Genomic DNA, 26,932 nt, shown 5'->3' on the forward strand with positions numbered 1-26,932 from the left:
AATTGAGGAGAATAACCGGTACATGTTTTACTATCGAACAGTATATCCAACCTGAGAAAGGCACAATTGCAGCTCGTCCAATTTTTCGGACGAATTCACTGATATGTGTGTGATATCAGGAGAATTTCTGTTGACTGAAAATCCGCAAAAAAAAGTTCGTATAAAATCCTCCTTGATTAAAGTCTAATTATATGGTGACGATATTCACAAAAATCACGCTCTTGAGTCGGTGTTCATTGAATGACTCGCTAAAATCTGTTAAGGCACCTATGGCGCATAATAAATTCAAAGTCTGTCCGTAGCAAGGAAACTCATCAGGTACATAATCGCACATAAAAATAAACCAAGAGGCTCAAGGCCAATTAAGCGTATAACATTTAAATTACGGTGACTTATTTAGCCCGCATAAGTAGCGGCGCCCTGTTCCGGCAGCCGAACCCGTGTAAGGCAGCCTCCGATTGTTGCCAGGACAACAAGAACATTTTGTTAGGGCTTCACCTGCTTTCTCCTGCGCTGCAACAGCAGCTCGTGATGTAACCATGGTTAAGTGCCATATATGCTGATGATTTTAATGGCAGCTCAAAGTTAGACAGGCTTTCCCAGCTGGTTATGCAACGCTGTTATAATACTGCCGGAATCCAGCAAAAAAAAATTTCTACTGCTCCTTGCATGATGGGAGGAATGCCTCGTGCGTACGGTCAGATGATACGAGTTTGCTGAAGAGGTAAAGGGCAGTGCTAAGGCTGGCAAGAAATATCAACAACAACTTGCATCCCAAGGTACTGAAACTATACAAATACAACCGAACGAACAGTTGCTCTTCAAAGGTGATAAGGTTCCATGATCAACAAACCTCCCCCAACGCCGAATCTTCTTCAACACTAAGGATTCTCAACTTTATATAAAAAAAATTCCTGAAATTAATAATACATTTATCCCATTTTATTCATCTATTATTTCTCATCTACTGGTGCCCGTTATGCTAAAGAATATATTCAAATTGCAACATTATCAGCGAAATTAAGACTGCTGTACATTTACTACACCGTGTAAGATGTTTTGGGGGGAAATGTCATCATATTCTACTGCAGAATGAAATTATGTTATGAAAGGTTTAACTATTAAGAATCGATAGGATGGAAGCAATGGATTTACAAGCTACAGTATGTGGGAGTAAATTGTAGAGTGAGTAACCATGATTAATTGGTCCAGAAAGGAATATTGCTTCCGTAATTTAGAAATGTAATAATCTGGATTAATTTGCGTTGTTGCAGATGGTTTCTCTTCGAATTTGATTTTGTATTCTCTAGGTGGTCATTAAGCAAGAAAAATACTAGAAGTGATCACAATAAATTCCGTGCATTTTTATATCTAGCAAACTTCTGGTTTAATATATGAGATGATTAAGAGACTGAGTTATGAGATCAGGCGTTTTATCTAAAAGATGAGGAGAATACAATGTGTAAATTATGTTTATGGCATTTTTAACTTTAATTATCTTATACACGTCAGAATATCAAGTTTGTATTCTACTGAAGGGTGAAATTGTGTTGTGTTTGTTAGAGAGCAATTTCTGTTCAGAAGATTTCTGGTTGTAGTCAGAAATGAGGAGGGTTGACTTGTTCCAATCTCTCTTCCCCCTTCCCACTCCTCCAGGAAGTGTCTGTACTATTTTCAATGGTCAGGAAGTTTCTGATTATAACTTGTCAAACACAATTTATCTAGCCTTAATGGGCCGAATGGCCTCCTTCTGCACTGTAGATTTCTATATTTCTACTTAACATCTGTGCACTGGATATTATGGGAACAGAAGTACATTTTAGACCTTACTTCGTGCAAAATTAAGTGGCTGAAGGGGTTTCATTTTTTAAGTCCCACTGCACAAAATTAAACGCTGATTTAAACGTTTTCGAATCAGATTTCGGGGAGTGTGGGGAAGAAATATTGTAGCATTAAATTGAATCGCTTGCTTAAGGAGGAAATATCATTGCCCTTTCTCCCAATAGCTCTGGCAAACCATATGAGTTTTCACTTTCTATCAGGTAATTACTGTGTACACAGAAAACAATCCACTTCACGACTAGGTATGCAAAGAGAAAACATTGGAGAAATAATGTGTTACTAACAAGATTGATAAAATCGCATAGCATACTTTTAAATACAGACAATTTGAGGGTAAATGAACTGCAATGAAAGAAGAAAATGTATTGACCATTCGTGTCTGTGCTGTTTTTCCCCCTTGACAAAGTAGACTTTCATATAGGACAGACGTCTCCAGTAAAATAGAAGGATTTATACATCCCTTCGTCGAAAATCCCCAACTGCTCGTTATATATGTACATAATTAAGTTAGGCAGTCATTTGTCATCATCTTTCCTCGTTAGTCGGCCAACTAATGAATCCAAATATCAAGTAACAGCAGTGGATGTGCAAATAAGCAGAAGCAAAGGCAAAATTAAAGAGATATTCAACCTCTTTTGAAAAATAGTTACAGTCACTTGTTATTCAAAAATGAAAACCTCTATCAAGTTCTCTGAGCCATCGCCTGCTGAATGATGGAGAAATCAATGACAAACAATATACCTGGGTTCCAATTGCTTCGCCTTGGGGCAATGGCAACAATAAATATGCACCTTTGTTTCAGTGGGCAACCATTTGCAAACTTGAGGCTCATAAAACAAATACCTATTTTACATCAAGCGAATAATTCATTGAGTGAAAGGATAAAATATTCCCAACTCGGTTAAACCAAAATGATGTCTTACTCCTCTTTGGAGAACTCTTCTCCTTTACTTCTCCATTCACTTCTTGCATTGTCGACTGTGATTTGTCACCACTTACCTGTGTTGTCCACCTATCTAAGGGGATATGTGGTACCCACCAAATTTATAGTGCTTTATAACGTATGCCTATGGTGTGAGTTATACTGGTCTTGAAATCATCTCGTCCACATGGAGTTATAGGGGCTTTCCACTATGATCCCCATTTATTGCTGCGGTAAACCTGGCAGGAAACTGCTCCTAAAACCATTGTGATTCACCAACAAATAAAATCATATCAAAGGCTTCGTGATGCTGAACACCCCTGGAGAGACTGTAAAAGTCTGTGAAATATTGTATTTTAATTTAAATGTATCGCATCTTAATTATCTGAACGTGGTTCCCAGAGGCAGCATTCCTGCTGTTAAATAAATTGTCAAAAAGCAAAACATCTTACTTTTTTAATTGCTCTCCTCCATCTTGATCTTTCTATGGTGCTGGTGCATATTATATCTTCATCCCTGAAATACAAACACAGTACGGTTTTCCCATCATCAGAATTATTTAGCGCAAGTTGAGAGTACCGATGTGAAGCACGATTTTCAAACAAAAAGTCAAATCAGCAACATTTAACATCACCAGGTTAACATGATTCAGTGTTAACACTTGTGGTACAAGATCTTTAAATTCTAATCCTCTTCTTATTATTGAGAGAAAAAAAATATTGAAATGATCTAGTACCACAAAATAAGATTTTATTTCAAAGTTTTGTTGTTCATGAGGTTTCTTAAATCATATTTAGATTTCAAGCCAAACTAGTGTTGCATTCAAATACCATGGGGGGGTATTGTGATATAAGATTCCACAGTAAAGAAAAAAACAGATCTGTCGTGCACACAGAGCTGGGTTCCTTGAGGCATGAAACAGGATTTAGAAAAGCCAAAGCCCATTCATTGCGGTACAGAAATAAATATTGATTTCGAGCCACAATTATTCAATAACTTAGGAAGGGAAAAAAATATTTTTATTCTAAAATAATCTTATTATCACTCTTCACTCAGTAAGCAAGATCTTAGAGGTAAAGTAAAGCTCCCTTATATAGGAGCTATATAACCACTATATTTGTTGTTATTAACCTGGACCTGAGAAGACCAACCCTTACTACACTCGTGTTGAGATATTCCAGCCTGGTCTAGATTCACTTTACTTTCTTACGTTTCAGCACAAATTGTCGAAGCCATTTTTTTTTCGGTAGTTCTAAAAGAACTTGCGAAAAAAGAAACAAAAGGGATCACAAAATAAAAATTGCATTTAAAAATGTGCCAAACTCTGCATACTCTGAAATAATGGTAAATAATCCTTGTATTTGACATAACACCTTATCACGTTGTTGAGGCGTCTCAAATCGCTTCACAGAATATTTTGTAAAGTGGATTTACTGTGTATTTCGTGGGCGAAACACGGCAGCTAATTGCTTGAGCTGAGAAAACAATATGAATGTGGGCACAGGTGGTATTTTTAGCCCTAGATCTTTTTTCATTTTTCTCACCAGCTATCCTTTAACCACTCTGATTGAAATTGCCAATTTGTGCTGAACACAGTAGTAGGCAATCTGTGATTTAATTCAACCCACAAGCAACTAGGCTGAGAGTGGCCCAACTCATTTCCTCTAGGATCCGTACAGCTAATGTAAGGGCAGAGATAATCACTCCTTCATTCCGGGCTTAATCTGATCAAGAATCGCACTCAAAATATTAATCAACCTCCCACGAACGTCCAGTGTTTTCTGTTTTCAGATTCTAGCGTTTAATTTTTTTTTAATCGTCACTCCCTACGTGAAAGAACCGCATAACTCTTTGCTAACCCGAGTTCGCTTAAGAGCATCTTCAGAACTACAGCTAGAAGCTGCTGATAGGCTTCATTGTCAACTTGTTATAAACTAAATTCAATGGTTAGGTCTGAGAGTCTGTCATCTTACAAATTCTCCTTTCTATCAATCCATCATGTAGAGGCACAACCAGGGAATGTTTTGCTTTTGTGGGTACACGGTCGTAAGCCTAGATAGAATGGGTCGTGTTCCAACTGACCTCCCGTAGCGAACCCTACTGTTTCTGACCCAGCTCCACAGAATTCAGAGCATTAAGATGCCATGTCGCACGTGGGACATATCCTACAAAGAAAGGCTGTAGTACAAATCTTACACTTGAAAGTGCTGGTGGCTCTGTACTATATTATTCGGAAAGCAACTGGGGAAGTGTGGCATGTGATGAAGCATGGTATTAGAGTGACAAATCTTTGTGCTCAGCTCTCAGAACCTGGAAAACCTTTGCCTATCATTCTGCTCAAATCGACAAAAAAAAAACAGCTCTGTCGCTAAACTTCTGAATCACAGGGAGTGAAATGTATTCACTGTAATTTGACTTTATTCTGTCCTGATCTCAACACCTCTTCCTGGAATCCTATTCCAGTTGTTAATTACCCTCTTAATCTATAAAACATACTGTGAATTTGATGGATCTGCAAAGTCATAAGCGAAACACTTGAATTTTCTAGTTTCACAAGATACACTGTACATCGCAAAAACTTCAGAACGGTTGCGTTTTGGAGATCTGAGGCGAGGGAGGGAATGAGTGAGTGCATTTTGAAAAGAAAGAGTGAGTGAATTGTGTCTGGAGTGTTTCAGGTCATATTTTGACAGAAAGAGTGATACTTAGATAAACTGCATTTTAAGAGGATGTTACTGGGAAATTGATTTTTCTGTGATGTTCACAAATGGAATGAGGAACTCAATAGAAACTTATTTCGCTTGTGACTCTTAATAACCGTGAAATAATCTTTCCTATTTTGTGGAGCAGGTTTAAAATCCAGGTCCCAGAGCTGATAAGATATTTATAATTTATCAATTTGTGCACCCCCCAAGAAGAATTGTATCTCCAAAAGAAAATGTTTAGGCTCAAGCAAGTTAGCTAACATTCGATTCTCAATCCCACTGCAATTCAGTCTTCCCAGAGTCAATATTTATTCCTTAGAACTGCAGGAACAATGCTACCAATCACTTTCCTGGGGCTGGAAACTGCAGCAAAAAAAAGTACCTATTACTTTTCATTCCTACCAATTATTTCTTTACTACTCTAGATGGCAATGACCCCATGCAGAGGCAAAGTTTTACTCGTGCCAGTGAATCTCTGGTACCTAAGCAATTTTTTCTTCAAGCACGAGATTAAACAGCGAGCATCAGCAAGCTATTTGACTGAAAGGACACAATCGCAGATGAGCCCCATTATCAAATTCAAGAACTAGGAGTGCATGCAAAAGTGAATGGGAAATTTAGGAGATTTCTTCTTAGCAATAGAGCGTTAGGCACGTGGACGAGACTGACAAAAACAATTACAAAAAGGTTTTTGAAACTTATGAGGCAGTAGGCGAATGCAGTCGTGTTGCACTGTACAATAAGCCACTTTGTTGCCTAAAATACAAGGCTATTACATTAAAAATATTGTATAAAAAAGAGACTAAGCAAACAGATGCATGAGAAATAAGATTCATGGTAGCAAAGCACACATCTCTTCTCTTTGAATTGCAAGGCACATGCTTGTGAGTTATACATACATCATTTCTTTTCTTCCAGAGGTCTTGCGGCTGGCTTCATTAGGCTCCAGATCCATTTTCAGCTCATCTTGGGAACTGCAGCTGCAACTGCTACTTTGACTACAACAGGTGCTTTGCTCTTGGGAATCCTGGTGGGAGCTGTACCAAGTAGAGCGAGATTCACATTCGCTGTCCACGGTGTAGCTGTGCACAGCTTCGCTCTCACTTTCTTCAGAGTAAGTTAGCTGGGAATTGGCACGGCTCAGGGTGGTTGATGAGCATGGCCTGCTTTCCACAGAGGCACTGTGGAAACCATAAATACATCGTCCACGTCATATTAAAAACAACGCAAAAGTGTGCATTGCAAAAGCTTTCTCCAGTAACTTTCTCAAAACCATAGCACCTACAACGTTTATTCTTTCAAAGAGCTCCTTCCTCGTTCATTTATTTGGGCACACAAGCCTAATTTCACCCACAAATATACAGTCAATTCACTTTACAGCATATTCTGTGAAGCACTTTGAGACGTCGAGAAGATTTGAAAAGCGCTATATCAAATGCAAGGATTATTATTTTTGTATTATAATAGGATAACCATGATGTCAGTTCCCATGTGGCATAAAGATCACAATATTTCTCTTCAGCTTACCGCAGTCTGAAGAAAATATGAGACCCAGGAGTACCATGAAATAGGAATACAATTTGTCTGGTGGCACGCTTGCTTTTTAAGAAAGATTATAAACAGTAAAGTATTTCGCACAAATTTGGATTCTAAGTCTTAGAATAATGTCAGTGAAATGTCACAACTATAAACTTATCTAAATTGATGGAAATGGTGACAATAACAAATGTGTATTACAGAATGCACAGACACAAAAGTACCATTTACTACACTAGACAAGCTAAACAATAGCAACAACAAATTATATTTGTGTAGCGCCTTTCACGTCGGAAGGACATCCCAAGCAGTACAAATATCTCAACTACTTTGATTATTGACTGGTACCATGTGCCATTAAGATTCTGGTACCAATTCATTTTGCAGAAACACTTGTTAACTGCTCGAACATTTTATTTTTTTAGTGTTGAATCCCAATAGAGTGTACAATATTGGAACCTTCACTTAGGATTGGGTATCCATTATAGTATTTATCCCACATGTAATTGAATACTAAAAAAAATCCTATCTTAAATAACAAATAACCTATTTATTCCACACAGTTAGCAATAATTTAACACCTTAGGTAGTGGCTTCAGGAATCGAATCGACATGTCAGCTTCCAGTACAATCAAAGTTTTTTTTAATAAAAAAAACTGCGATTTTAGAAGAAATTTGAAACTTTCGGAGGAAGTTTGAAGCTTTAAAAAAAATGAGTTAAAAAGTTCTCGGCTGCCCTTAAGCAATTCAATGTTATTAAAGAGCTAGCTGCCAGAAGAGCTCTACAATAGGATTAATAATTAACCAGCGTTCAGCACCGATGAGCAGAGGTCTCCTTATACCCAGCCAATACGATTTGTATGGGGAATATAAATTCTGTTCCCTACACCAAATTACTTTACCGCTGGAAGCCACAGGAACCACAAAACTCATGTATAAGTCTAGTGGCTTTTAGAAGATTTGAGGTTATAGCTCTGCACCCGTGACCCCCTATTTTCTTAAGTATCAGAAATGCAACTAAGCAGGGAAGGTTCCCTTCAACAGACTTGCTTGTTGAGAAGTTCTGATGTTTCAGATGCTCTATATTTATAGTATACCCTCTGTATTCCAAGTGATCAGGCTTTCTAGCATATTGGCAGCATTTTGGAGAGTTTATTAATTGGCGAATTTTTGTATGTAATTTTGCATTTGTATGCTATATATGAAGGTGGCGAGCGAGCAAAACTATTCATGTCTGAGCAAAAAAAAATGTTGTGGTCCTCCGCCATTTGGATTTCTAGCCACTAGTATAGTTATTTATGGTTAAGAAAATGTATTGCCACATCTGTTACTTTTTTCTAAATTAATTAAATAAGTTTAATTGGTTTAGAGAGAGAGAGAATCACATTTTATCATATATTTATATGAACAGGGCCTTTCTGAAATTGTATAATCACGTAGATCGAATCTCTCTGAAAATTCCCATCAATTAAAAGAACATATACGTCTTTATAATGGAAGATAGTAGAAGAGCATATACAGCTCATGTTTGCTCATGCAGCAAAATAATTCAGAGGAAAATAAGATTAGAGTAAGAGAAAGTGTAATGATTTTCTAAAGATGGAGTCCCTGAAAAGTATTTTTTTTTAAAATGGGGGAGGGGGGAGTCTCTGCAAATACAGATGATTGGATTTTTTCACCAATGAGCAATAGAAAAAAACGCATAAATAATTATTTTAATAATCCTTGTATTTGATACATCTTGCTATCCCGCAGAAGTGTCTCAAAGAGCCTCACACCACAAGGTACACCACATGCAACCCCACAAAATAGCCAGGAGGTGAATGATCAATTAAGGAGAAAAGGAATGTTCAACTTACATTGTTTCCAAGATCAAAGCCTTGGATGAATGTTATCTGAACCCTGTAGTATAATTTTATTACATTTAACTTAATCCTAATACATTTTTGTATGACACATCACAAAGGTGTGATATATTCATTTACTGGCACATATAAACTTCTGACAGCTTGCAATCAATCCCTTGGATACAGTGTTTCCCAACAGGACGATAAGCACAGTGGATATGTGTAAGCAAACTATGTAGACACAAATAAGGGTGTAACAGCAATTTATGATATTCGACCTGAAGAAGAATATTACTGAGCGTTTCAGAGTAGTGTGCTTATCATCACATTGTACGACAGATCTGAGCATTAAGACAGAACATTAACATTAAGATGTGCTTTGAAGCAATGTGATAAGGTGCTATATCAAATGCAGTACTACTGTCAGAGCTGAGTCAAGCATAGCTCTCCTCATTTAGCTGCCACCCATTCATGCTAACATGGTGCTGAAGAGGGAAACCTGCCTGGTTTTAACCTCCCTTATACAGGCAAGGCTAGGCTGACCCATACGGCTCCAACTCAGATCAGCAAACTCAGCACAGACCACGATTCGAACCAGAAAGTTTCTGGTCTGTAAGTTGCAGTTCTGTCTAACTAAGCCATCAGGGTTGGCAAACATTTTATAATTGTTGTAAATTTTGGATGCAGTGCTAACAACTTACTGGGGCTTACAAAAGTCAGGACAAGATTGCAATGGGGATCTTATTCGCAGAAGTCAACAGACATGTCAACCTTGGCAAAGAGAGTATCATTCTCGCTCTAGGCAATTTGTATTATGCATTAGTTCAGTTGAAAGATTTGAAGACTCTAAAAGTGAAAACGAGAGGCCCGATGTTCATATCAAAAATGTTCCTCAGTCGATAAAGTTCAACCAAAAGCTGATAAAAGTAAAGTTGGAGTAGAAAGGATCCGTATCTAATTTGCTATTGTAGCAACAGTCTTACTCAACATCACAGTTTCAGGATTTTTTTCTGAATTTTAAGATTATTTTACCTACTGGTCAATTGCATATTATGCTTCCATGGCATTTGGAGGAGAGTACATTGTTTCAGGAAACATGTTGGCATAGCACTGGTATTATAGTTCTATGTATTGGTATTGTAGTGTTTCCACGGTTGGAGAGCTGTGTTTTTTCAATTAATATTAAAAAAATGAGTAAACTTAATTAAAAAAATACAGATTTTAGTGCATCAACATTTAAAAAAAATCTGACCCTGTAGCAAACGTTCAAATAATTGTAAAATGATTTCCCTCGTATCTAAATCGCACTGAAATTAAAAAGACCAGGCATGTGACTTGAACCCACAACTGTTCGACTCAAGTGGTGAGAATGCTACCAACTGTGCCAAGTGAACTGTGTACCTATTATAATGTAGCAAGTGAGGGTAGGCAGTAAGACTACATGGAGTAGTACAGTACATTTATTTACTGAAAATGCCTAGATTTGGTGTTAAAGTATTTGTAAGAATATCAGTATATTGTGCAGGCAACGCCTTCAGTTTAAATTATGGCTCTATCTCCTACTTGAAATGGACCACAAGATTCCCACAATACATTATACAGAAATGTACAACATGAAAATTATTATGCTGGCATTTCTCAAGACAAAATCATGTACTAAAAGAGATTAATATTTTCAATAAACTGTTGTAATAGTGAATATTCATTGTTTTACTCTGAGAAATGGAGCACACGTTATTAGATCTTCAACAAGAGTAAAATTAAAATGGAATATTTAATTAGTCTTCTCCCTGCACTCTCCGCCAAGTCTCGCTTCACTGACGCAATCTAATAAATATGAAGGTTAGTCCGTTTCGAGATACATTTGTTGAGAGCAAAACTAAGACACAGGGATTATTTTCATGGCCATAAAACCTCAGTAAAAAAATTAGGATGATTTTATTTCTTTAAAAAGACTCATTTAAACCAATGGGTTGTAAAAAAAATTACTTTGTTCAAATGTTTCCAATGTCTGATATCAGAAAATTGATCACTTGTTGAGTCGGAAACACAAAACATAGTGTTTCCCCTATGGCCTAGTGAGTAAATACATCACTCAGTGTGACATAGAGCAATGGGTTTGAATCCTGATCTTTACCGATCTTGCCCAAAGCAGCAGATAGGGAGATCACTGTTGACCTTAGTGGCCTGGGCTGATGTTTGGGGTGGGGGCAGGTTGTGGAGGAGGAATTATCCGTGGCTCTTGCTCTGAATCACTGTTCACTGATATTTGCTGGAAAGTGTCCATCTGTGGAAATCTGTGAGAAGGTGCTCAGGCTTGGCTGTGATATTCACTGCTGAGATTCACTGACCAGGCATATAATAATAATAATAATAATATTCTTTGTATTTGATATTTCTTACAACTGCCTCTTTTCTCATTGTTTCATTTTTACGGAGCCATTCTTTATTTGTCCTGCTGGAAATTCATTCCCCGGCATCAAACACAAGTCATTGCTGTTTGACAGCATAGCTCCCAGTCACAGTAGTTTAAAAACCTTTCCAGTCCGTTGTAAAAGTTCCCCAGCTCAAATTCAAGAAATTCTTTCCTGCTCAGAAGCACAATTCCATCAACGAGAAAAACAAATCACTCTCGCTTGGGAGCACAGTTCTGCCACACAAAAACAAAGCTGTACTTTGATTAGCAGCCCAATCCGCTGTACTCAGAAGTTGCCATCGAACTAATTTCGCCATCAACCACCACCACCACCAATTGAGAGATCAAACTTAAAAAAAACAGGCACTTTGTGAAACCAAAATTTATTGTAAACCTCTGGTTCTACATTTCCCTCCACTGATCATTGTGAGCTACTTTTTGCTGAACTGCTTGTTCCAATTCTTCAGGGTTTGTTTTCATCAAGCTTTCAAATTCTGAGCCTCAATTTGCCAGTAAAAGAAGCTTTTGATCGAGCCTTCAGCTCGTCAGAAACCAAGTTTACTTGGCTCAGCTCCTGGCTCCAGAATGGGCAGTGATGCACAAAAATTTGTTGGTACAGCATCCACAACAACACGTACTTATATAGCCCCCGCCATTCAGGGTAGCGTCTCACAATGCTTAACAGTGGCGGAGCCTGCTTCCGAGCCGGGGGTGGGGGGGGGGGGAGGGGGGAGGTGGCTGAAGCACGTTCGAAGGGGAAAGTTTTCAGGTGGAACTTGAAAATGGGGAGAGGGGGCAAAGTGAAGGGATTGAAGAAGAGTGTTCCAGAGTTTTGGGGCATAATGGCTGAAAGCTCTGATGGTGGGGCGGAGGATGCGAGGTGCCAGTCGAGCGGAAGCGCCGGTGGTGGATTGGCGAGTGAGGAGGTTAGAGAGGTAGGGAGGTGCCAGAGAGTGAAGGGATTTGAACACGAGGGTGAGGATCTTGAAGTCGAATGTTATCGAAGTATGGTTGCAATATCAGAGATACAGTGCGGATTCCGGCATTAGAGTAGCTTTGTATGTTCAGTGGCAAAGTGGCAAAGTTGTTGGGAGTCTGGAATTCACAATGAAGCCTTCAGTCCCCTCTGATAGGAAAGACATTCTGCGCATGATAAACACAGACATAAAATAGCTTCCACTAAAAAATACATCCCGTTCAATGTTCAATAGTACCTTCTCTGCTACACAAGCACTTACAGAGGCTCTTAATTACTAACTGTAATGTGTTGTTCACTCTGTACCCAATTCAGGAATTATGATTGCAATCCTCTCCTCATTATAATATACTTTTGATTTGCTGCAAAATAACATGTTATGATGGGAGCATTTCATCAAAATATAAAAAATATTGAAATTTTTGAAACCTCTCTGCTGTTATACGGAAATCAATATAAAAAGAGTTTTCAGTCAGAGTGAATAAGAGGCAAACAATCATTTCACCCGAAAAAGCAATTACTTACTCACCAGCAATAATCATTCTCCCCAATGCATTTTTTTCAAATTCTTATCTGATTAAATATTTACCATTTGACATAAATGTGAGACAATAGCTCAGTTCACACTGCGTTTAAGTATGGCTACCTAATTCATGATAATTAAACACCTAGAAATAATGTAATCAGAAACCATCCCCAGTTTAACTTTCAATCGATACAAACAGGCACCAGGAAAACGAAATAAGTACCATTCATACCTTTCCTGTAAGATGAACAATGGACCTGAAGGCTGAGCTCCGTGAGCAGAATAAGCGAGCTCTCTCTACACTTCTGTTGTGGAGAGCTGCTGCTCTATCAACTCTATAAAGTTACTGGGTGAGTGAAAGAAAGGGACAAAAGCAAGGAATTTGAAGAAATGTGAAACTTGGAAACGAACCCCAGAAGAAACGCTTGATACTGATGGCACCAAATCAGGGGAAATAAAATGCATAGGGTCCTGCATGATTTCTCACCATCTGATTACCAATCGCACACTGCTGCAACTTACACCAATTCAACGCACTCTCTTTAACCATTACCTGGCTTCAAATGCAGTGATTAGGAAAAAAAACCATCAAAACAGCCTGAGGCTCAAATGCTATGCAGCACAGCGAAAACTTCAGTCATTCAGCGCAGGCCTGTGCAGAACATCAAACAATCACTGACCATGGTTTTCAAATACACAGTCCCTTCTATTCGTCACTCCAATGCAGAATTGTAATCAAACCAAAAAAGTGCCATCTTGGAAATGTAATGAACCTTCTACCTTAATGCTTTCTGTGGTGACAGTTTGCATTTGATTTGGGGGCTCAGGCCAGCTGCTCCGGAACCAGACTTCAAATGCCCATTTCCTCTTTTTATTGATGCATTATTCGGATCGCTTCGGTAATCACTGTCTATCTCCTCGCTGGCACTATCTGTAGGAGCTGGGATAAAGCAGAAATGTGAAGGTGAAACTATCGCCTTAACCAAATATTAGAATGATAATCCTCGCATTTAATGTTGCATCTTTCATATCGGGAGGAGGTCTCAAAGCGCCTCACAGGATTCAATGGAAAGTGTAATGACTGTATTTTGTTGGCGAATTTGCACAATGTGTCACAAACTGCCATGAAGTAAAGTTAAATGTACGTCTTTAGGAGAAGAGAATTAAATAAGATTTCAAACAATAAGGCTGCTTTCGTATCTGCTGATCTTCGGCTTCAAGTGACAAAAATCTTCAAAAGAACTACATTCCATCAGTGGAACCAAACAGAAATAACATATAAACTCCAAAACCTAAATGTTGTATGACAAAATGCAATACTGCAATGACCCCTGGAGGCTTTATGAAGAACTTTTAGTACGATATGGCATTAATTCCTCAATGCTCGCCCAAAATAGGCAACTGATCTGCACTCCCACCTTTCCATTAAGGGTAATGCTTCCATGAATTATTTTACATTAACATGATTTTATGTGCCACAAGAACACATCTTTAAGGTACGTATTGTTGAATACTTACAAAGTTTGTTCGTGTTAATGATTGACAGGCCCCCCAGTGTTCATATATATTTTTAAAGAATAACATAGGTCTTTAATCATATCAAACTCTGCAACTGTTCAGTGTGTGGTTGAAAATGAGGGTTGATGGTGAGACGTGTTTTACTTTATGGTTAATTATTGGCTACATACTTACAATTCTGAGAGACCACTAAAGACAAGTTCTGGTTCTGGACAGGATCATGTTTAGAACAGATATCCTTGACATTTTTTTCCTGGAAAATGGAAACAAAATTCATTGTAATATCTTCACTAAAGATAGAAGCCCATCAACAGTTAAGAAAACAGTAAAGTTCCAAAGGAATCAAACATCGTATTGACTCTGCAAAAACAACAACAAACGTCATTTGTATAGCGGCTTTCATATCAGGAGGATGTCCCAAGGTGCTGGACAGTCAGGGATTTGGCCAAAAAAAGGAGTAAAGTTTGAAACCAACAAAGGTAACAATGTAAATTAATCTATTCTGGTCACTGATGCTTCTGAAAAATTATCATTGTGCCTCATGTAAAGGGATCATTGACATTCCCCAGACCAACTTACCTGCTCAATTTGAATGTTTATATTCTTAAGGCGTTCTATTAAGTATCGAGCTTCATCCTCTGGGATTTCTAAGAAGTAAAACAAGAGAGTCACATTATTTTCTTTTTGTACAACAGTCACATAACAAAAGGTGCTAGTTGAAATGTTATTAAGTTTGACAGTGAGCAGTTATGTACATTAGCAATTAATATCAATAATAAGATTCTTCAACAATCTTCTTTCAACAGGTTACATAATTCAGCCACCCAAGATGTTGGCAAGATTCTCAAAAGTTAATTATAATTATTGATACCCAATGTGTAACCCTTAGAATGGTGGCAAGTCTACAGTGAATCACATCTCTGCTTAAAAAAATAGTTCTACATGTTAAGCATGCATACGGTGAGTAATAAATCCAACATTAAAGTAAATATCTACTCCACAACTTACTCCCAGCTCAAGTTTCCTCACCACTGACCATTGTATTTGCTTTTCCTGGGCTTCCATTACCTGTTCCTAGTTCCTACTCTCCTCTTAATCCATCTCCAGTGCTTGCTTGCCTCCCTAACCCTATAGGATGTCATGGTTCTGTGAGAAACTTGGCTTCAGTTGTAACAGGCCTTTACATCGCATTCAGCTACATTTTTTATCTTCTGGCGATCCAACTACCCTTCTTGGCCTCCATGTTCAACCTCTCCCTTTCCTCAGGAACTTTCGCTTAGTCATTTCAATATTTCTTAAAACATGCATCTTCTCAACTACCCCACTAGCTCTAAATGTTTTTGCCAAGATATTAGCACCGCCATTGGACTCAACCATGTGCTCACCTCTCTCACCATTCCCTTTTCAATACATTCCAATCTTATTTGTATTTGTGATACTTGATATCGCTTTTTAGATCATCAAATGGTGTAATTTTTCAATTGACCCCATGTTTAATGTGGAGTCCTGTAGCTCAGTGGTTAGAGCACTCACTTTGCTAGCGAGAGACCTGGGTTCAATTCCAGGCAGGGCGAAACCTTGGGCAAGTTTCCTTACTGCACGCACCTAATAATAATCCCTACAAAACCAAAAACAATAATAAAAAAAAATTGGTCATTTTCAATCTACGACTGTTTGTGGGACATTGCTGTGCGCAATTGGCTGCCGCATTCACCCACAAATATACCGTCAATTCACTTTACAGTGTGTTCTGTGAAGCGCTTTGGGACGTCCTTCCGACGTGAAAAGCGCTATATCAAATGCAAGGATTATTATTATAAGATTCTTTTTGTAGCTTGGTTAAAAGCCAGCAAAGACTTGTTTTCAGTATTGAGTGGATATTGCTTTGTACAGAGATGTATGCAAAACAGATAGATGGGCAGATGACTCAAGGAACAGTCAGCGGAATACAATATCTGATGAAAGAACAGTAAGTTTAGCTAAAATCTGTTGAGCTACTAGATAAGCAAGTATCAACAGAGCCAAAAAGATCAGCACAATGTCCCCCCGCAGAGTGGAAGATTAATCATGAGAGACAAGAAATCCATTTTGATTGGATCACAAGCATCATTAATCTCTCTAATGACTACTATTCCATATTTCACGGCAAGTTACTCTGACACATTCATCATGTAGCTTTTTTCAATGGGTACTTCACCAAGAGGTTTGTTTTTATTTTGATAACTATCAGATATGGTTAATTACTTGACTATGTCTGATTAGAATCCAATGCTTCTAGCATTAGCTCAATGTAAAACCAATATCTTTAAAACATTTACTCATTGTAAAATATCTTTCTACTTCTCTCTAACTCTTCAAAGTCTTGGCCAGTACATTGACCTTTCAAGAGACAATTTTCAGCAGAGATTGGATCAATTTGCACTTCCTAAAGATAGTTTGGCAAACAGGTCCATGGCTGATTTATTCTGCTTTTCATGACTCGAAAAACAAATGAAAACTCGGCACAAGAAGAATCTGCACTTAAACAAGACTGAAGATTTTGTATGTGCCTATTATTGAGTATCTATGTAGGATTTTAGGCATTTGAAAATCAACTCAAATTCATCCAACAGAAGAAATTTCATACAGAATATTATTTGATTGAAAACAAACCTTACCGGCAGGTAATTCAAAGTATATATCCAATAAGATTTCGTGAAGTGTTGGATTTTCTGCGCCACAAATCTCATCGTTTTTCACAAGAACTTCAGAATTCAAAATCCACCAATCCCCAGGTCCTTCCTAATAAAGAATGTATTATTAAATAACTTTAAGAACACTGGATTTGCAGTACTTAGGTAAACTTCTGATTTGACAAATTCTACTGGAAAAGGTATTGCAAAAAAAAAGCTGCTCTAAAAGTACAAGTAACACAATATTTAAAAGTCTTAGCCTAGTGTGTAGCAAGTTTCATAGTAGCTAACATCTCCTTACTTGAAATTTACACTATATATTGGAATGTTTTTCAGAATTGCAAGGGACAACTTTAAAGTAAGTGTTTTAGAAAGGGACAAGGAGCCACGTGAGTAAGTTGCACAGTAATTTAAGATGAAACTCTATTTGATACCTTTTCTCTAAAAAATGAGTGTGTAAGACACAAAAAGCTGGTCTTGCGGGAATGAACCAAAAAGATTTAAAAAAAAAACACCATCTGTCCTTATCAGCTGCCCTTCTCCAATATTTTATATCACTGCAAGCTAGATCATGCGTAAAAGTGAAGTATACCTCAGTTGCGTATGTGATTGTCCTAAGGGGAATCCATGCAGTTCCTAGTAGTGAGTCCCATATTAAGCCTTTGTCCCAGACTTCGACCACAAGACCCTTGTCTAAGTCACTTATCTCACTAAAAAGAAAGAGAAATATATATGAAATTATACACTTTTAAAATTCAAGTCAAAATAATGCATCTCACTTTATACTTGAAATCTTTGCGCACTAATTTACCGGCAAACTTTTGAAATACCGTTAATATCACACTTTCCTTTCACCACACCACCCTAACATTGAGCATCAAAATCTATGATCAAAGGCCTTCTCTGCTGCAAATTAAACTAGCCTTGGATATAAACAAAGGTTCAACATTCAAGTTGCTTAAGATAGGACACAATGAAAACACAATGAATACCATTGAAAACATAGAAATTTACAGCATAGAAGGAAGCCATTTGGCTCATCTGTGTTGGCTTCCTGAAAGAGCTATCATGTAGTCCGATACTCCAGCCTTTTCTTCATACCCATTTATAATTCTGCAATAATCTCTGAAAGCAATACAAACAATGAAGCTCTACTCACTGCTCTGCCAGATTGTAGAACTCTCAGGTAATATTGTCACGTGGAACTCTTGCCCTTTGTGCGCAGGTGTTTGAATGAACTTGATTTACCAGATTTGTCAGAACGTTTAAGTCATGAGAAATGTGTTGCTTGTTCGCTGATCCTCCAGTGCAATTTCTCTAAATTCTTCTCTACTTCCAGCAACCAAGATCAATTCACGATATAACTATCCTCCTTACAATTGCTTTTGTCCATTCCACATTATTATGTGATTCTTCGACTGGTTTTTTAAGGTTCCAAGTGACATAAATTTAAGCGGTCACAACCTGATAGGCATTGCTCCGGATCACAAAATTGCCCTTAATCCAGCTCTAAATTGGTAATTTAATTCACAGTCTAACGATCATTGTTGTAAGAAAGGAGAGATTTACACTGGTACAGAGTGAAAGCTCTGAGATTGGTAGTTATTTCACGTAATTGAGAGAGAGAGCGACCGCAGAGGAAGCTTCGCTGTGTGTCACCCTAAAATGCAATTAATGTCTAAAAGGAGAAGAGTGTTCTCTTTCCCCGACATGGAGAATAAATAATTTACAACAGTTTTGATAACATAATTGTACTGTATTATAAATACAGAAAGCCATCACAATGGCTTGCAAGGATAACGGTGTTCTTATTCATATCCCAATACTCAATAGAATATATACATATATATATACACATAATAATAATCCTTGCATTTGGTATAGTGCCTTGTCACATCGTCGAGATGTCTCAAAGTGCTTAACAGAATAAATATACTGTAAAGTGAACTGACTGTATATTTTTGTGGGCAAAACAAAAATATACCACCTGGGAAGAGGCGGCTTGTGACTGAAACCATGGTGTCATATCAATTACCTGACGTGTCAAAATTATATGATAAAGGTATATCAAATGCAAGGGTTATTTATTTTCTACTATAATAAAGCACACTGAAAAAAACATACAACATGTAATCTTGTTCCCATTGTGGTTCATTTCCTCGCCTTGTCACTGTGGTACTCTTCAGATTTTGAACCTTCAGAGTTACGTACGTGTTAAACTTGTCTGGAAAATAATAAAAGTGTTATACACACACGATATTGCAAATTATCATTCCCAAGGTAAAACGAGACAGAATGCTACTGCATAGAAGTCTGTGGCTGCCTGTGGCATTCTGGCTTTGGAAAGTAGCACTTCGAATATATGTGACTTCTGATACACAGATGGCCTCTTGGTAACCCAGAAACCACTGTAAAAGCTCCAGAGACAGGTTGTGATTGGTGACCGGAAACTGCTATAATGTGGGGTTTGATTTTATGGACCCAAACTACTGCACTAAGACAGAATCTGACTATACAGTAACACACAGGAATTGCATTAAGCACAAACTAGATTTACAACTTAGGAATCTAAACCAACAAGAGATACATCTTTAGACAACAAGATGTGAAATGCACTGTTCCTCATCTGAGAGTTAAACATGTGCATTATTTAGTTCCTGAGCGGCATATTTCTGCTTCACTCGTCTTGGCTCATAAATTCTTTCCTAGTGACTTCCGAATAGAATGGAGACCATTACTAGGTGGTAATGGGGGTGGGAAGGTGGAAGGTCATAATATCTTAACCAGCGCTATAACAAGGCGTGATCGCTGAACAGTATTTTTGTCAGCTCCATCTGCGCTTCAGACGTTGTCAAAAGGTTTGCTAAAAAGAGAATGTATCACATCTAAATTCCAGTTATCCACAAGGTAAGTTATTTATTCCAACATCTAATGCAAGTGCTTGGTGAGTTCCTTTTCATTATTTCAAGTTCCTCAAGGTGCTTATTATTTCCTCCTTCATAAAACCCTTTAATGTTTCTCCTGTAGATCATTTATAAATTAGTATAACGTTTTCCTTTTCCGTATTCAAGGTCACTATTCTGCACCAACTACATAAACATATCTGATTTCATTAGCCACTTCCTTAATGACTCGACGCAGATGAATTTAGTGACTAGTTTTTAAGAAGGTGGGGGGACGGGTGGGAGGGAATGATTCACTCATTTTTTGCCGCATCATGCATCAAAATAACTTTGAAAAAATCCCACTGGCAAAAAAAATAAAAGACACTGAATTAGAATTCACCTGCAATGTTTGGAAATAAAAGTTCTAACTTTTGTGAAATTAAGCAGAATCATCCAGTCACTTGCCCACTCCACAATGAATAGAAAAAGCTGTTGAGGAGTTCAGGAACTAAACACCTACATTCATAAGCTGTAACCGTCCTCCCCAGCAACCCCATATACAAAGCAGATACATGGAAATTAGTTTCCACCGAACATCAATCATACCTGTGCAAGTACCCCACTACTTCTGATCTGTGTTGGCTTATACAGCAGGCGATAGATGAGATGAACTGCATAGGTATAACAAATCACTTTCAGCAGGCACCACATCAATATGCATTGCCATTTTTAAACAAGCCCTTTTGAAAGGATTTTTAGCTAACGCTATTGTGTACCCAGATTCTGTCCATCAGAAGCCAAATGCAAATTCTCATTGAATCCCCAAAAGTGCCGTGCATATTACAAAAGGAATTACTCATATTTAGAACAACATTGATCTGCAGCTTTGCTTGGCAAATTGCCCCAGTTAAATTTTGAGACTTTTAAATCAATAGCATGCAGGGTAAGACATCCACTGGGAAACATAACTTCCAATTCATTTTACTTCTATGCTCAGTACAAAGCAAATAAAAACAACTACGTTCCATCTCAACATTTTATCCAAATGAATGATTGCACACAATACACAAATGAAAATCTGAATAAATAACTGATTTCACCCAGCATTGAGATTCGGGTATTTTTATTGGTTCTCACTACAAGTGCGACACAATAATAGAAATAAGTAATTTAGTCACTGAACTTTGGGTTACAACTCAAAGCATTTGCTCTTCAGATCTTTATGATGCATGATTCGGACAATTCTCTTGCAGACTGCACAGAATTGTGCCCATGTTATATATAATTTATCATGCAATGTCTAGATGTAGCACTTATCATTGGGTTGAAACCTATTTAATAGAAACTGAATGGCATTCTCTCTAGTAACTGAATGATTCACTAAATAATTCACTTTCTAAAGTTATATCCAAATGTTTGGAGCTATAGTGCACAATCAATATATTGCAAAATATGGATAAAAGTCACATGAGCAACAGGCTATAAGACAGAAATAATTCAAACCGATGCATAGGTAGTATCCACAGGTTCTGAGGGTATAAAGTCCTGCATGAAGATGGAATTTCTGTACCAGATTTTACAATAGGTGTGAAAAGAATTAAGAATTCTTGGAATCAGGAATTCTGGAATTTACAAAAATAGATCTTTGTTAGTGTAAAGTGCCCGTATACATTTTTCAATTTCAAACCAGACACATGACTCAGAATTTTAATATATTGTAAGTTTCAGCCGTAAAAACAAATATTGGCATTCAGTAAAAGGTGATAAGTTGAGAAAGAGAAAAAAACTCTTACCCAATGGACCGTTCAGCTTTCCTCTTTTAACTAGAAAAATTAAACAACTATTAGTACATTGCAGTTCTGTCAAGCATGTTTATACACTTTAACAACATTCTATATAAAATAATAATCATTTTTTTTCCAAATTATCACTCCATTTCTTGATTGAGTTATTAATTTTAGATTTCATCCATTTCATGATACAGATGGACAGGACTGCCGACACTATTTCAATGATTCGTAAAATCACCATCGTTAAAATTTATATATAATATATATAATAATAATCCTTGCATTTGATATAGCGCTTTTCATGTCTTCTTGATGTCCCAAAGCGCTTCACAGAATATGCTGTAAAGTGAATTGATTGTATATTTATGGGCGAAACACGGCAGCCAATTGCGCACAGCAGTGTCCCACAAACAGTCGTGGATTGAAAATGATGAATTTATTATGGTTTTGTTTTGGAGGGATTATTATTAGGCGTGTGGAGTAAGGAAACTTGGCCAAGGTTTCGCCCTGCCTGGAATTGAACCCAGGTCTCTCGCTTGCAAGGCGAGTGCTATAACCCCTGAGCTACAGGACTCCTGCATCTTTCACATCAGGAGGACATCCCAAAGTGTTGCACGCAACAATATTTCAGTTGTAATGACTACCTTCTATTGCCACCAGGTACACCTCACCTTCTTAAACTTGGAAAAGGTTCAGAGAAGGGGGAAAGTTAAGAGAAGATTTTTTTTTAAAACAGCAGTTCCACAGAACTATAGAACCCCATGAAAGAATTACCAATACTTTAGTAGAGTTTAGCCATTCATTGTAGCAAACCAACCAGATTACAAATAATGTTCCTGCTGCTGGTTTATTCCATTTGCTATTTTTGACATTTCCTAACTCTCCTTCGCAAAGATCTTTCAATTAGTGACGTTCATGAAATCTGTCCCTAATTAACATAAAATGCACTCAGCTGCCCGCAGTGCACTCCTGATTTTCACTGTCCATTAACACTTGCACAGGTTTTCTTTTGCACATCGTCTTAAGTAACGGAAACAAATGAATGAAAGCAATAAAGAAAATAAGCTTTGCCTTTGCATTCATTATCATTAATATTTAATGGGTTGACTTGGGAACTTTAAGGAGTGTGGGGGGGGGGGGGGGGGAATCCTTTGGCTGAGCAGTTACAGTTAAATAGAGTAAATTCCAACTCTGTATTCTTGCAATCTCTGAAAGCTTGGAATTGGATGAATAATCCAATCAGAACTGTATCAAGAGTTTCACAAATGTTGGCACATCCCAACAGTCGTACCTGAATCCATTACTTTGATTACAGGAAGCAGTTCATCAAAATTCTGTGTTTACTGTTTGACACTTAATCCATAAATGTGGGCAAATATAAAAATGCCATAATACAAATTCACATCTAAATCATCACAATTCAAAATGAAAGCTAACTGATGTCGTGCATTCATTTTGACCAAAATCAGAAGCAGGGCTGCCCATCCAATGCTTTGGAAAACAAAGATCCTCTTACAAAAGTGTAGGTTGCAGTAATTTGTAATTGTTTTTCTACAGTTTTTACTTTGCATAGATTTGACTTTATCCGGAGCGGTGTGAATTGCAAGCTTGCATAGCTCCACCTCATGCACTGGTTGATTTTGTTGCTTAGAGTATGAACGAGCTGTAAACCAAAGTTACTCAACACTGTTTTTTTTAAACTGTAAACTTGTCAGGACAAATCGTCTTTGCCATTCTCTGTAGTTAAGGAAAGCTATTTAAATATTACTCGTTACAGTTCATAAACATTTAAAAAGTAATAATGGGTTAAGGATATGTTATTGCATCAGTACCTTCCTGTTTATCTCAGTGAGTTCTGGTTAAATCTAACAAAATAAGAGCCTATGAATATGATCCAAACAGTGATATTTCCTTTATAAGTGATAAGTATTTTGGCTTCTTTACCTTTCTACAATGTTTTGTATTTTTGCTATTCTACATTCTTAAACATCAGCCAGTTTTGATTGAATTTTGCACCGTCAGTTCATTTAATACAGCACTCTATCAAACACACTGATTATTATTACTAAGTTGCACAGTCAGAATAAAACTTCAGAGTAAAAAAATTACACTGGGGAGCTTTCACCCAACATCCTCTACAGTATTTATTTGGTAAATGGAGTTCGTCAACTTTGTGTTTGATGTAGAACACTTGCTAAGAAAACACTAGGAAGATTACTGAACGAAACATAACAATAATAATCCTTGCATTTGATATAGCGGGATAATGTGATTTATCACATTGTTGAGATGTCTGAAAGCACTTCACAGAATATATTGTAAAATGGACTGACTGTATTTTGTGGATGAAATGTAAGCGACAACCTAAAGGTCAAAGAATTTGCAGAGCTAAGGCATCAACATTTTGAAATTTTACACTATGTCGCAATGTGTCAGGGTGGTTGTTTCCTAAGAAAAACAGCTGCAAGCAAACGTTTCCAGCAGTTATTTCCTATTGTTGCAATCCCAAATGAAGTGACAGAGAGATTAAAAAAAAACAGGAATAATCCCAGTTTGTGAATTTAACCTTAACAACAGATTCTTTCTGTCTTTTTTTTAAAAAGTTGGTTTAATAAAAGGTTAATATTAGTATTAATAAGGGTCATTTATCCCAGTTATGTAATGACCTCACACCAAATTCACCTGGGAGCAAGTCCATACACCCAGTAATTTTATGTCGGGGTATAGATCACAATTACAAACTAATTGATCGCTTACACAACATGATGTCATTCAAGCCCCCTGGCAAGATTAGGGTGGAAAGAATAAATAGGGGGAAAAAAATTCTCGTTAGTTAATGAAGAAAGGAATTAAAGAGGAAGAGGTTAGAAGAAACGTTTTGACAATAAAGGATGTTAAAACACAGAGTACAAAATATGGAGTAACATCCATGATAATACTAATAATCCTTGGAATTGATATCGTGTCTTATCTCACTATGTTGAGCTGTCTCAAAGCGCTCCGTGGAATTTTACTGTGAAGTGTAGTTACTGTATATTTTCAAGGCAAACTCAGCAGCCAATATGTGAATAGCAATGTCCCGCAAACTGCCATGAAGTGAGTAACAATTTTGTTTTAAACGGGGAGCTGGTGGAGGGGAGAAGGAAGTCTGCGCAGTTTGCAATTTGCAGAGCTATGCAATTTGCAGAGCTAAGCAATTAGTTGGTGGTGGTGTTTAGCTGTCGCTCAGCTGCTGTCATCCCTGGCACTGGTGAGGAATCCCTGTCAACATCCCAGCTCAATCAATCACTTGTTTGGCACTGGTCAGTACCGTGTACAGACAAGGCACCTGTAAACGGGTGGGGACACCCATCATAAATCTCTCTCCCTCCCACCTCCCAGGTGGAGGAGACTCACTATCAATGGAGTGGGGGTGGGATAATACAAGCAATAGAAACAAGACAATAATAAAAAGAGGCGATGTGCAGGAGGGGCTGTGGGTGGAAATAAAGGAAGTCCTGTCCTGTAAACCTTCTGGGACTAGGGAATGAGTTGAATCCTGAGGCTGACACTTAAACCATTGTTCAGAGGCAGTAAGCGTCTCTTTAAAGAGCCCTTGGAGAGAGGAGACACTGGAGAGATTGCTCTCTGTGCTATGGGACATTGCTGTGCGCAATTGGCTGTCGCGTTCGCCCACAAATATACAGTCAATTCACTTTACAGTATGTTCTGTGAAGCGCTTTGGGATGTCCTCCCGACGTGAAAAGCGCTATATCAAATGCAAGGATTATTATTATTATGAAGCATAAAGGGACTGTGAAAGCATCATTTAAGCTTATATAGACATATATATATTTATATTTCAAGACTAAATCACTCCCCAAAGCATTCGCCCATCAATCATCCTCTCTTAAATAATAAGCACAGAAACCCCTAGGATTGACCAGGAAACTACTACATCAGGAGCGGGGCTTTGGGGGCAATTGGGAGTTTAGCTCCAAAAAAAAAGTTTCACCTTTTAAAACAAGTTGCAACAAGGGGGAAACCCGGCTCACACACGACTTGCCCAAGCACCAGGTTAATAATAATGCTGTCTTTCTAACATGGAACTCGAAACACACAGACCCAAGTTTCACTATTTTTATTAATTTACACTTTAACAAATGACATTGTTCAAAACAAATGATGAAATTGTATTTGCAGAGAGTTTAGCCTCTCCCCACCCCTCCTCTCTCTCTCCCCACTCCCACCAAAAAAAAGACAACTGTAACCACTCAAAAGTTTGGAAGCCTTGAAAGTGAACTAAGTATTTACCTTTTGCACAGAGCAGTGACATTCTGCTTTCAGTAAACCTGGCAAAGTACAGAACAGTACAGGGGTTTGCCTTGCCTCCTCTTGTGTGTAGGTTAGGAATGAACTTGTGACAGAGAGCAACATAACTTCAATCTGTAAGGAAGGAACAGCCCATTGACTGACACTCAGTTTAACCAGTGACACTTTCTGAAAGGCTGTGGGACTTTCCTGCAACTGAAACAAACAAGGTGTTTAACACCAATCGATTCCATCCATAGGCGGAGACTTTGGCAGCCCAACTGTCTGGCTAAGCAAGCCTCTCTGTTTCTCAATTACTTTCCTCGCCTGAATAATGAGCTGAAATATCCTTCTGTTATTTCCATGAGTAATCAAATGGCATTTCTTCACCACGCCACCTTTCGTAACTAATTGAGCTTGCAGAGTCGATTAAGGAACACTGTAATAATAGTAATCCTCGTGTGCGATGTAGCACCTTATCACGTCGTTGAGACGTCTCAAAGGGTCTCACAGAATATATTGCGGATTGACTGTGTATTCTGTGGGCGAAATCTGCATGGTTTAAGGACCTTTCTTTGGTTCTCCTTTGTGACAGTCAACAACTCACATGAACCGATAAATGGCAAATTATGTATTCCCCGAAGATTTCTGAAAGACAGGACCTCACGAGAATAGAAATCTAAATATCTAAGACAGAGATTTCGAATAAAAACTTTTGGAAACACACACAAGTGCACCACGGTTCGACTTCACAGAAAGAATATTAGAAAGTGATTTGTGCAGCTTACATATCCCAAGCTTTACGTTTTTGTTTTGTTTTTCATTAATGTGAAATAAGGTGTCAGTTTAGTGATGTCTATAGATACGTGCAACATAATGCACACGTCTCATGGCATTTTAAAATGTGTTTATTCCATCCCAAAGAAAGTTATTGTTGCGTGTTTATCAACTTCTCTGTTTGAAATGAACAACTCATGTTTTCTTTCTTGAAATGTTTCTTTTATATT

At 37.8% G+C, this 26,932-nt stretch overlaps 1 protein-coding gene across 1 annotated transcript; it reads right to left on the bottom strand.

Annotated features, from left to right (window-relative positions):
* Positions 1-1,416: 1,416 nt before the first annotated feature.
* On the bottom strand, positions 1,417-25,997 carry LOC103187264 (protein unc-13 homolog A-like). The gene is made up of 10 exons (XM_042344024.1): positions 25,929-25,997; positions 21,639-21,668; positions 19,085-19,184; positions 17,553-17,670; positions 16,946-17,069; positions 14,868-14,935; positions 14,463-14,541; positions 13,551-13,710; positions 3,217-3,280; positions 1,417-1,437 (listed from the first exon to the last, which is right to left on the bottom strand). Exons 1-10 carry the CDS (start codon positions 25,948-25,950, stop codon positions 1,417-1,419), a joined length of 786 nt encoding a protein of 261 aa, XP_042199958.1. The 5' UTR covers positions 25,951-25,997.
* Between the last annotated feature and the right edge of the window lie 935 nt (positions 25,998-26,932).

The sequence above is a fragment of the Callorhinchus milii genome, unplaced genomic scaffold, assembly GCF_018977255.1.
Source record: "Callorhinchus milii isolate IMCB2004 unplaced genomic scaffold, IMCB_Cmil_1.0 Scaffold26, whole genome shotgun sequence".
NCBI classification, from domain to species: domain Eukaryota; kingdom Metazoa; phylum Chordata; class Chondrichthyes; order Chimaeriformes; family Callorhinchidae; genus Callorhinchus; species Callorhinchus milii.

What these genes read in the sequence shown, in the direction of transcription:
- LOC103187264 (XM_042344024.1), bottom strand. Translation starts at nt 25,950, where the DNA reads ATGTCACTGCTCTGTGCAAAAG. An exon ending in ATACTTTGAATTACCTGCCG is followed by an intron (nt 14,936 to 16,945) that starts GTAAGGTTTGTT and finishes TTTACTTCTTAG; the next exon opens with AAATCCCAGAGGATGAAGCT. An exon ending in TAAACATTCAAATTGAGCAG is followed by an intron (nt 14,542 to 14,867) that starts GTAAGTTGGTCT and finishes TCCATTTTCCAG; the next exon opens with GAAAAAAATGTCAAGGATAT.